Source organism: Mesoplodon mirus (genome assembly GCF_964341445.2).
Source record: "Mesoplodon mirus genome assembly, chromosome: 15".
NCBI classification, from domain to species: domain Eukaryota; kingdom Metazoa; phylum Chordata; class Mammalia; order Artiodactyla; family Ziphiidae; genus Mesoplodon; species Mesoplodon mirus.
In genome coordinates, this window is record NC_138991.1 from 12731116 (window position 1) to 12745373 (window position 14258).

A 14258-nucleotide genomic window follows, 5' to 3' on the forward strand; every position below is an offset into this window, starting at 1 on the left:
CTCAGCCCCAGCCTGGGGCTTCCTACCCCGAAGACGGTGGGGAGGAGGAGGAGCTGACGGGGGCCTAGGGGAATCTTGGAGGTGTTCTCTGTCCCTCCCTTCCTTCCAGAAATTCTCAGCCAAGGGGCAGCTAGAATAGGATCTGGGTCAGAATTGGTCACTGAAAACCCATTGGCTAGAGCCAGTCATCAAAAATAATCCCTTCCAGGGAATTCCCTGGTGGTCCGGTGGTTAGGACTCGGTGCTTTCACTGCTGGGGCCCGGGTTCGATCCCTGGTCAGGGAACTAAGATCCCGAAAGCTGCGTGGCACAGCCAAAAGAAAAAAAAAAATCCCTTCCAGGATATTAGGACCCTGAATGACTGATTGCCCCAAATTGGCCAGTTCTGAAAATCACATCACAAGCAGGGGGCCAGGCAGTGGTGGTGGGGGAATGATAAGAAGAAGGCATACTTCTCAAAAATAGAGAAAATGGTAAACTGCATCTTAAAACATGGAGCTGGCATCATCACTCTCAATCAATGCCGAGAAATTTCCTAATAAATGAAGAGCTGAGGGTAAGGGTTTGGGGAAAGCCTATGGAAAATCACAAGTTGTTTTGTTGTTTTACATAGGGAGATGGGTCATTGAGAGGGCTGAGTTTTTCCACGGATTGGCTTGGCTTTTGGAGAGTTGAGTTTTGTGGAGTTGCCTTTGGTGCCTGGGATGAATGAATTCTGTCTGCCAAGTTGGCCCCAGATGGGTGGTCACGTCGGGGAGAGGAGGCTGGTCCCGGGCCCCGGGTTGTGGGGTACAGGCCTGCTGATGGCACAGGAGCCCCCCGCCCAGCACGGCCCCACCCCCTCTGCCCACAGACACGGAGCTGCAGCTGCGGAGGGACAGCATCTTCTGCCAGGCACTGGTGGCCGCCGTGTGCACCTTCTCCGAGCAGCTGCTGGCGGCCCTGAGCTACCGCTACAACAACAACGGCGAGTACGAGGAGAGCAGCCGGGACGCCAGCCGCAAGTGGCTGGAGCAGGTGGCGGCCACTGGCGTCCTCCTGCACTGCCAGTCCCTGCTCTCGCCGGCCACGGTGAGTGGGGGGCGGGGGAGGTCTTGCTCAGGCTGTCGCTCACCCCGTTCATTCATTCAGCGGCTGTTTATCGAGCACCTACTTTGTGTCACTGTTACAGGCACTGGGGACCCAGCAGTGGACAAAACAGAGAGTTCATTTACTCAGGGACCTTATACCCTGATTTGGGGGAGATAGACGTAAACAACTAAGGGCCAGGGATGGTACAGACAGACCAGTGGTTCTCATCAGGGCAGGTTTGCCCCCAGGGTACACTTGGCAATCTCTGGAGACATTTTTGGTTGTCACAACCGAGGGAAGAGGAAGTACTACTGGCATCTGGTGTGTAGAGGCCAGGGAGACTGCTAAGCCTCGTACAGCACACAGAATGCTCACCGCCGTCCCCACCCGCCGTAGAGTCAGCAGTGCTGCGGTTGAGAAACCCTCATTTATAGTGTTAAGGGCTAAGGGGAAGGTCTGGGCTGGTGGCAGTTGCAAGTTTTGATAAGGCAGCCACTGAGGGCCTCAGTGAGAGGTGACATCTGGCCTAAGAACCGGAGGAGGGGAGGGGGTGAGCCATGAGGACACTGGGGAGGAGCCCTCCAGGCAGAGAGGACAGCAGGTGCAAAGGTCCTGAGGCAGGAGGACGCACTCAGTGTTTGAGCTACAACGAGGTACCCAGTGTGGCTGGAATAGAGTGAGTGAGCCAGGGGAAGGTGGGGGAGGTGAGTCCTGAGAATTAACTGGGGTCTGACTGTTCGGGGTCTTGCAGGCTGTTGTAGGACTTTGGCTGTTACTCTGAGTGGGTGGCAGTCAGGGGAGGGTTTTGAGAAGAGGAGGGACAGGATCTGACTTCGATACTTAAAGGATCACCCAGGCTGCGGGGTGGGGAAGAGTGGAGAGGGGCAAGGGCAGAAACTGGGAGACCAGTGAGCTTTGTTGATGCAAATAGCACCTTGTTTAGTCCTTGCAGTAGCCCCCAGGCAGGTCCTTTACCACCCGCTTTTTAAGGATGAGAACACTGAGGCCCAGGGAACCTGTGTGAACCTGGGAGTCTGACTCTCGGCCTGGTTCCCCCGGACTGCCCTGCCTTCTCCACATCTCTTTTATCTCTGAGTGCCCTGTGCATCCACTCACGGGGCTCAGAATCAGGGTGGGTCCGTCTACCAGCTCCGGGAGGAGGTAGAGCCAGTGACTCAGCGTTTCGGGGTACTGGTACCCAGAGCCGATGCCCCCCAGAAATCCAGCCGGCAGCAGCACTTGCTCTGGGCTGTTTGCCCCTCCACCCATGTGTCCAGGCCTGAGCTCCCCACACCTTGCAGCCCTGAGCCTCCTAGACATTTTCCCAGGCCGGACAGGAAGCCACAGCTGCGGCCGTTTGGGAAAGAGCGGCCGTGGTGCGCCCTCTGCTGGCCGATGTTGCAGACAGGTGCCTGCCTGGTGGGAGACACCCTCTCATTGGATTCTGGAACTGAGCACCCAGCCCTCGCTTTCTTCTTCTCTGATGAGGACACCGGGACCCAGTGTGTTAATTCAGCAGTTGCCAGGATATGCAGGCTCTGAGCTGGGTGCTGCGTTGGAATGGCTCAGTGGGATAGGTGGGTTGACCCGGGTAGGAGGGCCACCCAGCATGTTAGAGCAGAGATGGGCTCTGACCTGGGAGGTGCAGGACAGGCCTGGAGCAAACACGATCTCACGTCGAGCCCCAGAGAGACCTGCGCAAGACCTCATGCCTGGTAGCGCCACAGCCTGGTGTGTCAACTAGAGTTGAAGCACAGCATCTTGAAGTGAAACCTGGGGCAGGGGTGGCACCTGTGACTCCTCCACTCTGTCTTGCTTTTGCAGAAAGAAGAACGGACCATGTTGGAGGACATCTGGGTGACCCTGTCGGAGCTGGACAATGTCACCTTCTCCTTCAAGCAGCTGGACGAGAACTACGTGGCCAGTGAGTGATTCCTTCCACCCCCACCGTGAGAGTCGGGGTTCTGGGGTGGAAGGGACTGCTCTGGGGTCACCCTGTCCCTCCCCCTGCCACCAGGCCAGCTGCCTAAAGTTGACCCAGGACCCGGTGCTTTCAAACCTCATGCTCCCAACATACAGGGAAGGAAAGGGTCTCTTTTTTTATAAACCCAGCCGTCTCCAACAGCGCTTAAGAGGGAAAAAGAGCCAGTACCCAGTTCTTATTAAAAGTCCTAGAGATAACCTTCTGTAGGATGAAGACGTGTTAAGATTTTCTAAGAACTTACAGCATAATTTTCTTCTTTCCTTTCTTTCTCCCTCCCTCCCACCCATCTTTCCACTCGCCTACCCACTCATCCGCTCATTCATCTACTCATCCATCCACCCATCCATTTATCCATCCATCCATCTATCCATCACCCATCCACCCACACACTCATCCATCTATCCACATACCCGTAATTTCGAGCACATGATACGTGTCAGGCTCAGTTTTAGGTTCTGGGCCACAGTGGAGAGATATACGGCCATGGTTTCTGCCCTCCTGGAGCTCACATTGTGGTCCAGTGGGTCTCAGCCCTGACTGCACTGGGATTGCCCAGGGAGCGATACTGATGCCTCAGTCCCAGTCCCAGTCCCAGCCCTGGTGATTTGGATTCAGTCTGTGTGGTGGATCCTGGGCATTGGGATCCAAGATAAGCTTTCCAGGTGACTTTGATGTATAGCCAGGACTGAGAATCACTGCGCTCGGTTCTAGAGCCATGGTTCTCTGAGTGTGATCCCTGGACCAGCGGCACCTGGAAGCTTGTTAGCCTAATTCTCAGGGCCCATCCCAGACCTGCTGAATCCAAAACTGGAAGCAGAGCCCAGAAATGTGCGTCAGCAAGCCCTCCCGGTGATTTTGAAGCATGCTAGTTGAGAACCCCTGCTTTTTTTGTTGTTGTTTTTTATTATCACCTCCCTAAGGAGCTTGCTTAGACAATTTTTTCCTACTCGCCACACCCCCATGAAATTTTTATATCATGGATATACTATATATCTGTTTATGTACTATATGTATATATGCTCTTTACATATAAAAAGAGTAGGGTTTTATTTTTGCCTTTGCCCCCAAAACCAATTTTTACCTCCTTGGAGGTGATATCACCCTGCTGAGAATGTGTAAACTAGAGTCTAGAAGCACAGTGGGTCTCATTTCGGGTACCAGTTGGAATTGGTTGGCAGTGGCTGCCTGTCTGTAGGCCAGCTTGGGCTCAGGGAGAATTATCCATCAATTAGTGATGTCTGCTACGGGTGCAGGATGGGGTGTCAGTGCCACCCCTGCCACAAGCTCTTCGCTATGGGTGTAAATAAGGTGCCGGTGCTGTTTGAGGGTAGCTTTTGCCAGGTAGAGGCCCTGGGCTACCAGGTGAGGGGTAAAAGGAGCACTGGTGAGGCTCTGAAGATAAACACGGACACCTCCGCAGCTGGGCAGAATCCATGTCCGGTGTAAGAATTAAGCAGTAGAAACTGGGACCTGTCAAGGGAGGTGAAAAGGGAGGTCAGAGGCTGCTCCTCTGAGTGGTAGGGGGACGGGGCTATCTGAGGTGCCCCGAGGCTGTGGGAGGGCAGGGAGGTCTGAAGCCGCGGCTCTGGGGTGGGCAGACAGCGGGGTCCTGGGACATCACGGTGGCGATCTGAAGGAGGTCTGTAGCTGCCCTCGCGGAGGTGGGGCAGGGCCCCTCCAGCCTTGATGGTGAACCCTCTGCCCCACCGCGTCCCCCACCAGACACCAACGTCTTCTACCACATCGAGGGCAGCCGGCAGGCACTGAAGGTCATCTTCTACCTGGATAGCTATCACTTCTCCAAGCTGCCCTCCCGCCTGGAGAGCGGGGCCAGTCTAAGGCTGCACACCGTGCTCTTCACGAAAGGTGAGCCGCGGGGACGGGCTGAGTGGGGCCCACTGGGGGGATGGCCGTGCACACCGGAGCCAAGCACCCGCCCTCGCTCTTCTTCCTTCACAGCTCTGGAGAACATGGAGGCGCCGCCTCCTCCAGGCAGCCAGACGGTGGAAGATTTGCAGCAGGAGATCAATGCCCAGTCCCTGGAGAAGGCTCAGCAGTATTACCGCAAACTCAGGTATCTGCACGGGCTACGTGATGGGGGCAGGATGCTAAGCACCGTCACGGGGAGTGAGCAGTAGCATGTAAGGCACCAGACAGGCCCCCAGTGCGGGGGCGGGCAATGCCCTTTCTTGAGCATCTACTGTGCGCCAGGCCCTCTGCCTACACGAGCTCATCAGATTCTCACAGCAGTCACTGGCAGCCATTCTAACTCAGCCATTCTAACCCACTTTGAAGATGAGGAAACTGATGTCCAGAGAGCACACCCAGCTTGGCCAAGTCATGCAGCTAGACTGGGTCTGCTTGGCTTCAAAGCAGGTCCCTCCATCTGGGAGGAGATGCCTGTTTCATTCTGCATGGGGGTGGGAATTGGGACAGGGGCCCTGGGATCCTTGAGCCTGTGAGTGAGAGACATGACCCCAGAGCCTCGGCCCTGCTCAGGGGAGACCCCCAGAGAGAAGAGAAGAGCAGGGGTCACATCCGCCAGGAGGAAGCCTGGGGCCCAAGGAGGCAGCTCCCACTACTGCTGCCCCCACCCCAGCCCGTTCCTACTTCTGTCTTACCTTCTCCCTCCGTGAAGAAGGTGGACTGAGAATTAGGAGACCGGGGCTTCAGGGTGTGGCAAGGGCTTTACTATTGGAAATGGGAGAATGATGCTTTCATATGTCTGTTCAGGGAAGACATCTACCTGTATTATTCTAACTGGCATCTCTTTGGATCATTCGATGCCACCAATCTGTTCTGTGCCGTTCGCTGAATATTTAAAAAATTGCCACTGTAATCATTCCTTCATCTCTGCTTTCATTCAGCACCTGTCACTCAAGGCCTTCCATAGGCCAAGTTCTGTTCTGGGTGCTCACTTAGGAGTCAACAGTGACCAAACAAAGCCTGTTCTTCATGGAGGGTAGATTCTAGAGCTGCTGTGGTCTGGCCCACCCCCTGTTTTGTCCATAAAGTTTTATTAGCACACAGCCACATTCATCCGTGTGTGTATCGTCTCTGGCTGCTTTTGTGTTGCAACAGCAGAGTTGAGTAGCATCTTGATAGAGACTGGTCTACACAGCCTAAAATATTTACTCTTCGGCCCTTTACAAAAAAAGTTGGCCGAGCGCTGTTCTAGAAGGGGAGATAAGCAATAACCCAGTAAACAGAGCAGTGTGACGTGTCAAGTGATGAGGGTGCTCAGAGGAGAGACACAGCAGGATGGGAGAGAGAGTGGAGTGTCGGTGCTGATTCTGACAGCCAGTCGGGGGGAGGTGGCATTTGAGGAGTGCCCAGGAGGCCCCTTCCTGCTTCCCCCAGGGCTGTTGGAGGAACAGGTGACTGTGGGCGTGGAAAGCTGTGCCTGCCGCTCTTAATGATTTGTTTCCTCCAGTTGTTGGAGGGCAAAGAGGCTGCGGCTGCAGTGGGGCAGGGGCTGGGAGGACGGTGGGCATGGCGGCCCTACCCTCACCCCCGTCTTTCTCTCTCAGGGCATTTTACCTGGAACGGTCTAACCTGCCCACGGACGCCAGCACCACAGCGGTGAAGATAGACCAGGTGTGCCCTCCTTCCCCTCACCTGCCATGGAGCTTGGGCAGGGCTGGGGGTTCGCGCGGTCAGACAGGGCCCAGGGTCACACCCCAGCCAGAATCCTGGCCGAGACGCCCCAGAGGCCTCTGCCGTCCCTCCTCCAGGAAGTCTTCTGGGATAACTCCTTCTCCATTCGAGAAACCCTGACATCTTCCCCACCCGCTTCAGAATTCCTTAGATGATGTATTCTCACTGGCACCCACTCACCTGTGCCTCTTGCATCTCCCTTGTTCACCGTAGCATCTCTCTGAGGCTGGAGCCTCACACCAGATGCGGCCATACAGTGCTCTTTTTGTGTGTTTCTAATTTGTTGCCAGCATTTAAAAGTCAAAAGGTTTCCCGCAAAATGGAGGCTTCTAGTTTATCTTGAGCAGTGGAAATACCTGGCTGTCTGGGCCACATTCCTGCCTGTTGTACTTGGCCTTGTGGGGGCTGTGCCCCACCCCCCCGCCACATGCTGCAGGCCTTTCCCCCTCTGCCCAGGCTCTATCAGGCCTCGATTTCTTATTTTTAAAAATTTATTTATTTATTTGGCTGCATTGGGTCTTTGCTGCGGCACACGGGATCTTCGTTGCAGCGCTTGTTGCTGTGCGCGGGCTTCTCTCTAGTTGTGGCATGTGGGTTTTCTCTTCTCTCATTGTGGCGCGGGTTCCAGAGCGCGTGGGCTCTGTAGTTTGCAGCACGCAGGCTCCAGTTGAGGCGTGCGAGCTCAGTAGTTGTGGCGTGCAGGCTGAGTTGCCCAGCGACGTGTGGGATCTTAGTTCCCCGACCAGGGATCGAACCTGCGTCCCCTGCATTGGAAGGCAGATTCTTTACCACTGGACCACCAGGGAAGTCCCTATCAGGCCTTGATTTTTTGTTTGTTTGTTTTTTTTTGTGGTATGCAGGCCTCTCACTGCTGTGGCCTCTCCTGTTGCGGAGCACAGGCTCCGGATGCGCAGGCTCAGTGGCCATGGCTCACGGGCCCAGCCGCTCCGCGGCATGTGGGATCCTCCCAGAGCGGGGCACGAACCCATGTCCCCAGCATCGGCAGGCGAACTCTCAACCACTGCGCCACCAGGGAAGCCCCCAGGCCTTGATTTTGACAGTGGTTTTGGGGCTCCTGGCCTCGGACCGTGAGGCTGGGCTCCGAGAGAAGGGCGGGGCACAGCCCTTCGGGAGTTTGTATAATAGTCTGGCTGGCAGAGTCTTGAGCCGACACAGGAAGCACTGGCCAGTGTTCTGTGCCTGCACAGGTGACGCAGGAAAAGGGGAGGTGGCGCAGAGCAGAAGGGAAGGCTGATCCTGGGGAGGTGCCGCTATTTGGAGAGGACAGTAGTGGGTATTCGCTGAGGCTTGGTCGTGGGCTCACCTGGGCAGGTGAAGAGAATTAGATGGGAGGGTTAAGCCTGAAATACATCGTGAGCATAGGAGGTGAGCCGAGAGGACAGCTGCTGTAACGGAGCTGGATTGGAGGTGATGACGGGAGGAAGGACAGGTGGGGGCCTCCTCCGACCGTCCGGGTGTGTGTGCCTCGCAGCTGATCCGCCCCATCAATGCCCTGGACGAGCTCTGCCGCCTCATGAAGTCCTTCGTCTACCCCAAGCCTGGTGCCGCTGGGAGCTTGGGCGCCGGCCTCATCCCCATCTCCTCCGAGCTCTGCTACCGCCTGGGGGCCTGCCAGGTCACCATGTGCGGCACGGGCATGCAGAGGTGCGCGGGCCCTGAGCGGGGGCGGGCCTCTGGGCCATTTGGGGGCCCGGGACGGGAGGACGAAGGCCAGGTTTGAATCCCGATTCTGCCGCTGCCTGTTGAGCCCAGACGAGGCCGTGGCTGCCCCCGCCCCCCACCGAGCCTCAGTTTGTCTGCTGTGAAATGGGATCTCGGGAGGAGGTGGTCCTCAGAGGGCTGCTGAGCTTCCCGGTTCTCTCACCCTGGTTGGTGTGACTGAGCGTCTCTGCAGCCTGGTTCTGCTGGAGCATCCATTCAACATAAGCAGGAATGATCGTGCCTCTTGGTTGGGGCAGATCTGGACACTTTCCCACTTCTGTCCTCTGTCCCTGCTGCTCTGACTGGGGCCTTGGGGGCCGTGGCGGGGCAGGCAGTCGCCCCCGTCTCACCTGCCGCCCCTGTTGCCGCCCCCCTGCAGGAGCACCCTGAGCCTCTCCCTGGAGCAGGCAGCCATCCTGGCACGGAGCCACGGGCTGCTGCCCAAGTGCATCATGCAGGCCACGGACATCATGCGGAAGCAGGTGAGGGGCCCCATCCCCCGGGGCCCCACCAGGCTGCGTGCAGGGCACCCAGATCCGGGCCCGGTGGGCACAGGGAGAGGTGGACTCACAGCCCGGGTGGGATGAGGGGCCGTCTGGGGACTGGGCTGATGCTCGTCTCCCCAGCTAGAGGGCTGAGGATTTCAGCTCCCATTACGCCCACCCACACCCACGTGCTTCCTCAAGCGCCCTGGACTCTGTGCAGAGGCAGCCCAGGGCCTCACCGTTCTTTCTTCCCAGGGCCCCAGGGTGGAGATTCTGGCCAAAAACCTCCGAGTCAAGGACCAGATGCCCCAGGGTGCACCGCGGTGAGTGGCTGTCCCCTCCCCGTCTCCTTTCCTCTCCTCCCTTCCGTGAAGGCCAGGACTCGGGCTGGGCTTCACCCCAGACAGACCCGCTGGTGTTCAGATGGGGCTTCCCCTCTCATTTACGGGACCCCGTTTGGGAAACAACAAACACGACTCGGTCTGTTACCTCCCAGAGCTCCCACTTCGGCTGGGACAGTGAGGCAGGGCCCCCACCGTGAGCCATGGGGCAGTAATTTGTGTGCCCCCCCCCGGCTCACCCACCGCCCTTCTGTGCCGCCCTGCTGCCCTCAGAGCCCTCAGCCCACCTGCTTCATCCTGTCCTCAGGGCCGATCGTCTCCACGTTGATGTCAGACCTCGTGGTACTGTGTGCAGCCCCCTTTCCCAGGAACAACTCGTTTTTGTGCGGCCTCCCTCTCCATCCACACGGCCCTGCTTTGCTGTTGACATAGGCCCACAATTTTTAAATAACTTCTTAATTTTGAAATAGTTTGACTATCTGACTATTTGGAAATAGTTTGACTCACAGGAAGTTGCAAAAATAGTACAGGGAGTTTCCATGTGGTCCTTCACTCAGCTCCCCCCGCCAAGAACCATGTCTCACGTAACCACAGGACATAGTCAAGACCAGGAAACGGTGTTGGAGCAATACAAGAACTCACAGATCTTATGTATGTTTCACTAGTTTTTGCATGCACTCTCTTAGCCCTCGTTATTATTATTATTATTATTTTTAGGCCACGTGGCATGGCTTGTGGGATCTTAGTTCCCTGGCCAGGGATTGAACCCCGGGCCCTCAGCAGTGGAAGTGTGGAGTCCAACCACTGGACTGCGAGGGAATTCCCCTCATTACTTTCACTTTTTTATTTTATTTTATTTTATTTTATTTTATTGATTGATTGATTGATTGATTGATTGCCGTACACGGGCCTCTCACTGCTGTGGCCTCTCCCGCCGTGGAGCACAGCTCCACGGAGCAAGCTCCGGACGCGCAGGCCTAGCAGCCACGGCTCACGGGCCCAGCCGCTCCGCGGCATGCGGGATCCTCCCGGACCGGGGCACGAACCCGCGTCCCCTGCATCAGCAGGTGGACTCTCAACCACTGCGCCACCAGGGGAGCTCCTACTTTTTTATTTTTAATTTTTATTTTTTGGCCTCACCGTTTGGCACGCGAGATCTTAGTTCCCTGACCAAACCCGTGCCCCTTGCAGTGGAAGCATGGACGCTTAACCACTGGAGCGCCAGGGAGGTCCCTCCCCTCATTACTTTTAAATACTTTTATATGTCGCTTCCCCCGCTCCAGGCACCATTCTAGTATTTTTACCTATATTAACTTATTTGCTCCAAACAACAACTCTGTGAGCAAGGTACTATTACTATCCGCCATTGGCAGGTGGGGACACTGAGGCCCAGAGAGGTTAAGTATCTTGTCCAAGGTCACACAGCACACAGAATCACAGAGTTGCGCTTCTGAACCCAGGCATTCTAGGCCCAGAGGCCACGCTCCTGACCACTGTGCCACCTTGCTTCCCTGTCTTGTCCGTGTCACCACAGCAGCCTCCTGTCCGGTCCCCCTGCCATCATTCTCCCCACAGCAGATCTACCGTCTCCCCTGCTTGAAACCCATTAGTGGCTCCTTCTTACTTGAGGGTAGAGCTCAGAATCCTCCCAATGCAGAAAGAAAACCAAGGTAGCTCCCCACGTGCTGCAGGGAGAGGCCCCCAAGATATATTAAGTAAAAGACTCCAGTGGCAGAGTGCTGGGTCTACTTTGCCACCATTAGCGTGGAAAAGTGCACACACACACAAGTATCTTAACACAAACATGCGCACGTATATGTGTCTGTTTTTGTAAACCCCTTGGCAGTCTGGAGGGAGCAGGACTCCTGTGGGGTGGGGACTGTACCACTAGGGGAAAGTGGGTGGCATCAATAATTTTTCACTCTGCATTTTTTTACACCTGTTGAGTTTTGTTTTCTGGGCATGGATTACACGTTCACATAGATCATATGTTGCAATAATAACAATAGGCCTTGGCCTGCCCGGCTGGTCCTCATCCTCTTCACCTCCATCCATCAGGCTCTACCGCCTCTGCCAGCCGCCGGTGGACGGAGACCTCTAGACACTGAGGTGCCTGGTGCTTGGCTGCGTCCTCTGGAGCTGGGATTTGGGAGGACACAGGAGGCCGTGTGGCCTTCTCCAGAGCTGGCCCAAGACCTCCTCTCCCGCCTGCTTGAGGATCTGTCCGGCCTCCTCCATCACCTCCTGGGAGGATAAGCAGTGCCCCCACTCTTGGATGAGCTGGTGGATCGGCCCTGGGCTGGCATGTTCTTCACACTTCTGCCAGAAGCCCGAGGTGTGCTGGGGACCCACAGAACGGATGGGTGCAGCCAGGGCCTGGGCTCCGGCCTGCAGGTCCCTAGAACACAGGAGAGAAGTCATGGGCACTGCAGCTGGAGGCCCGCGGCCCCAGCTCCCTCGGGATGGCTCAACCTGCACTTTGGAAACCTCTGGTTTCCTTCTATGTCCACATTCCAGGCGACCACATGTGTCTGCTCCTCTTTCTCACCTTAGCTTCCAGATTCCCCCCTAACCCTGTACTAATCTGCCCAATGGACTCGGAAAAGCCAGGCCTCTGCCAATAAAGACAGAGGGACAGGGCACAACGCCTGTTACCAAGAAAACGGTCGAAAGCCACCCTGGCTTCCGCCATCAGTGCCATTGGAACTGGAGCCATCAGCCCTGGGCACGAGATTTGCTCTGACTTTATTTATATGGCGTGAACTCTCTGTGGTTTATTTTGGGGTTTTTATGTTGTCATTGGTATCGCTGAGATTTTTTTCCCCCCAGGTTGCGTGATTATATATTTGACATTTTAAATTTCAAAGAAAGCTATATTGTCTAACGGGACCAGCATAAGGTAGTATTGACAACTTTTCCCAGTTCTACTAAAAAAAAAAAAAAGAAAGAAAAAAAAAAGAAAAACTAAATTATTGAAAATTCAAAAGATGTCATTATTTCATCTTTTTAATATTAGGGTCTTAAGATACGGCTTACAGGTATCGACTAGGGTTCCTTTTCCCACCCACCCTTGGTTCTCCAGCAGTTGGTCTGTATCAGGGTGAATTACTTTGTTCTTTGAATGACTGGCTACAAGGGTTTGAGAGGTGGCTGGGCCAGGCCTGGGGGCTGGAGGGGGTTGAACCATCCATTGGAGAGGCAGTCCCACACTGGTGTCTGTCCTCTGCAGGTAAAAGGGCCGCTGGGAAACACTGAGTGGTACCTTCTGTAATTTATTTTTTGATGTTAACTCAGAACAGGACATTTGGGACTTCTCAGCCAGCTAGAGAGACAGGACGCTACCCTGCCCACCTGGGCACAGGGACCCACACAGGATCCCCCCTCTGCCCCCCCCCCCAGCAGTTTGTCCCCTCTAGGTTCTGTTGCCAGCAGGGAAATGTCACAGCTGGGACAGAAGGGAGGAGTCTTTCCAGCCTTGGCTGACGGGTGAAATCAGGTGTGGGTTTCCCGCTGCCCTGGAGGCTTGAAGACCCATCAGCATCTTGGCCCCCTGCACCCCCAGGGGCCGCCTTCCCTCTCTTGCCACCCTGCACCAGATTGCAAGAGGTGGGCTTATTGCAGGACAGAGGTGGCACAGATACAAACGAGGACCCCACGGCAGAAACAGAGAGGGGCCCCCGAGGGCAAGGGCGTCGTGCACTGGTTTACTTTGAAATGTACAGATCTTCTCATTCAATTCATGATAGATTTTTTATTATTATTAAAAGTCGGTTTATAATACAAAGATCTTGATCTGTGGCGAGTTCCTTTGGGGCCAACACTGGTCGCGTGGAGGTGGCTAGGCCGGCCAGCATCACAGGCGGAGTGAGCAACGGTTTTGAAGATGGCACGGAGGAGGATCGCTTTGATACCGTCAGGGTCCTTGAGGCAGCGACCCCTGCTCAGTGAGTTACCACTCTGAACCTCAGTTTCCTTCTCTAAAATGGCAGTATATATATTCCCTTGCAGGGGACTGGTGAGGAATACCCGAGATTGTACCGCGGGTCTGCCATTCAGGTGTGCCAGGAAAATTACCGTCTTTATATGTATTTCACCTTTATTTTGGATTCTCAGTTCCTATCTCACTGTGATGGTGGAAAAATGTGACTGTTCTTCCAGGCACTCCCTCGCCTCCTTCTGATGTCATGCTAGGACTCTCTGTCTCACATGTGCCCACGGATCAGGGTGGGTCTGAGGGATGAGCCATCCTCCGCCCCAACTTGCAAGGCCTGTTTGGTCTGGAATCCGCTGGAGTGGAGTTCCAAGTACTCAACACGTGGTTGGGCTGGTTCCTGGCCAATCAGAATACACGCTGGCCGCAAACGGACCAATCAGAACGGACGCCAGCACAGACGCTGTTCCTGCACACCGGGACCTGTGGTCTCGGTCCCATGCTGAGAGCGCCTTATCACGAGCCATGTTTATGAAGCTGCCTGAGTCCGTCTGCCGAGTCAGAGAAATCTCATTCCCTGGCCCGAACTGGCCTGCAGACCTGTTTTGCCAGGCCTGCCCCATGCCTTTCTCCGTCTCCCTCCCTCCTTTCTTCCCCACCCCTTCATCCCGACCTCTTCCCTCCTTCATTTCTTTCCCTCCTTTCCCACGCTTTGGAAAACACTGACCTCTATGAAAAGCTTCTTTCGGGTGCCTTCCTCTTGAAGGCCCCCCACTATACTATCATGGCCACACTTGGGCCTCCCCTAAGTCCTGCCATTTTGGAAGAGAGCCCCTTCTCTTTCAATCTCTTTTCCTTCTGAACTACCTGTCCCAGAGCTCATTCTCTCCAGGCCCAGACTGGGAGCCTCCCAGAGAGAGAGCCTTGTGTCTTTCAATTACAGGTTTCAAAAGACTCAGTACTGTAATTGACGAGAGTGGATCCTGGTGGGATTTCGGGCACGGTGATGGAGTGATTTTTTGGATTGTCTGAAGCCATGTTTGGATACAGGGAAAATCACTCTAAGG

General features: G+C 55.3%; 1 protein-coding gene across 2 annotated transcripts in view; it reads left to right on the forward strand.

The window, feature by feature from the left end:
- PREX1 (phosphatidylinositol-3,4,5-trisphosphate dependent Rac exchange factor 1) overlaps positions 1-13044 on the forward strand; it is a 195003-nt gene extending 181959 nt beyond the window's left edge. For both annotated transcript variants that reach the window (XM_082644314.1, XM_082644315.1), the window contains 9 exons: positions 854-1071; positions 2896-2995; positions 4778-4921; positions 5015-5129; positions 6586-6652; positions 8205-8377; positions 8814-8916; positions 9175-9242; positions 11319-13044. In XM_082644314.1, coding sequence (XP_082500440.1) covers positions 854-1071; positions 2896-2995; positions 4778-4921; positions 5015-5129; positions 6586-6652; positions 8205-8377; positions 8814-8916; positions 9175-9242; positions 11319-11361 — 1031 coding nt within the window. In that variant the 3' untranslated portion in view covers positions 11362-13044. The remainder of the gene's footprint in view (positions 1-853; positions 1072-2895; positions 2996-4777; positions 4922-5014; positions 5130-6585; positions 6653-8204; positions 8378-8813; positions 8917-9174; positions 9243-11318) is intronic.
- The last annotated feature ends 1214 nt before the right edge of the window (positions 13045-14258 follow it).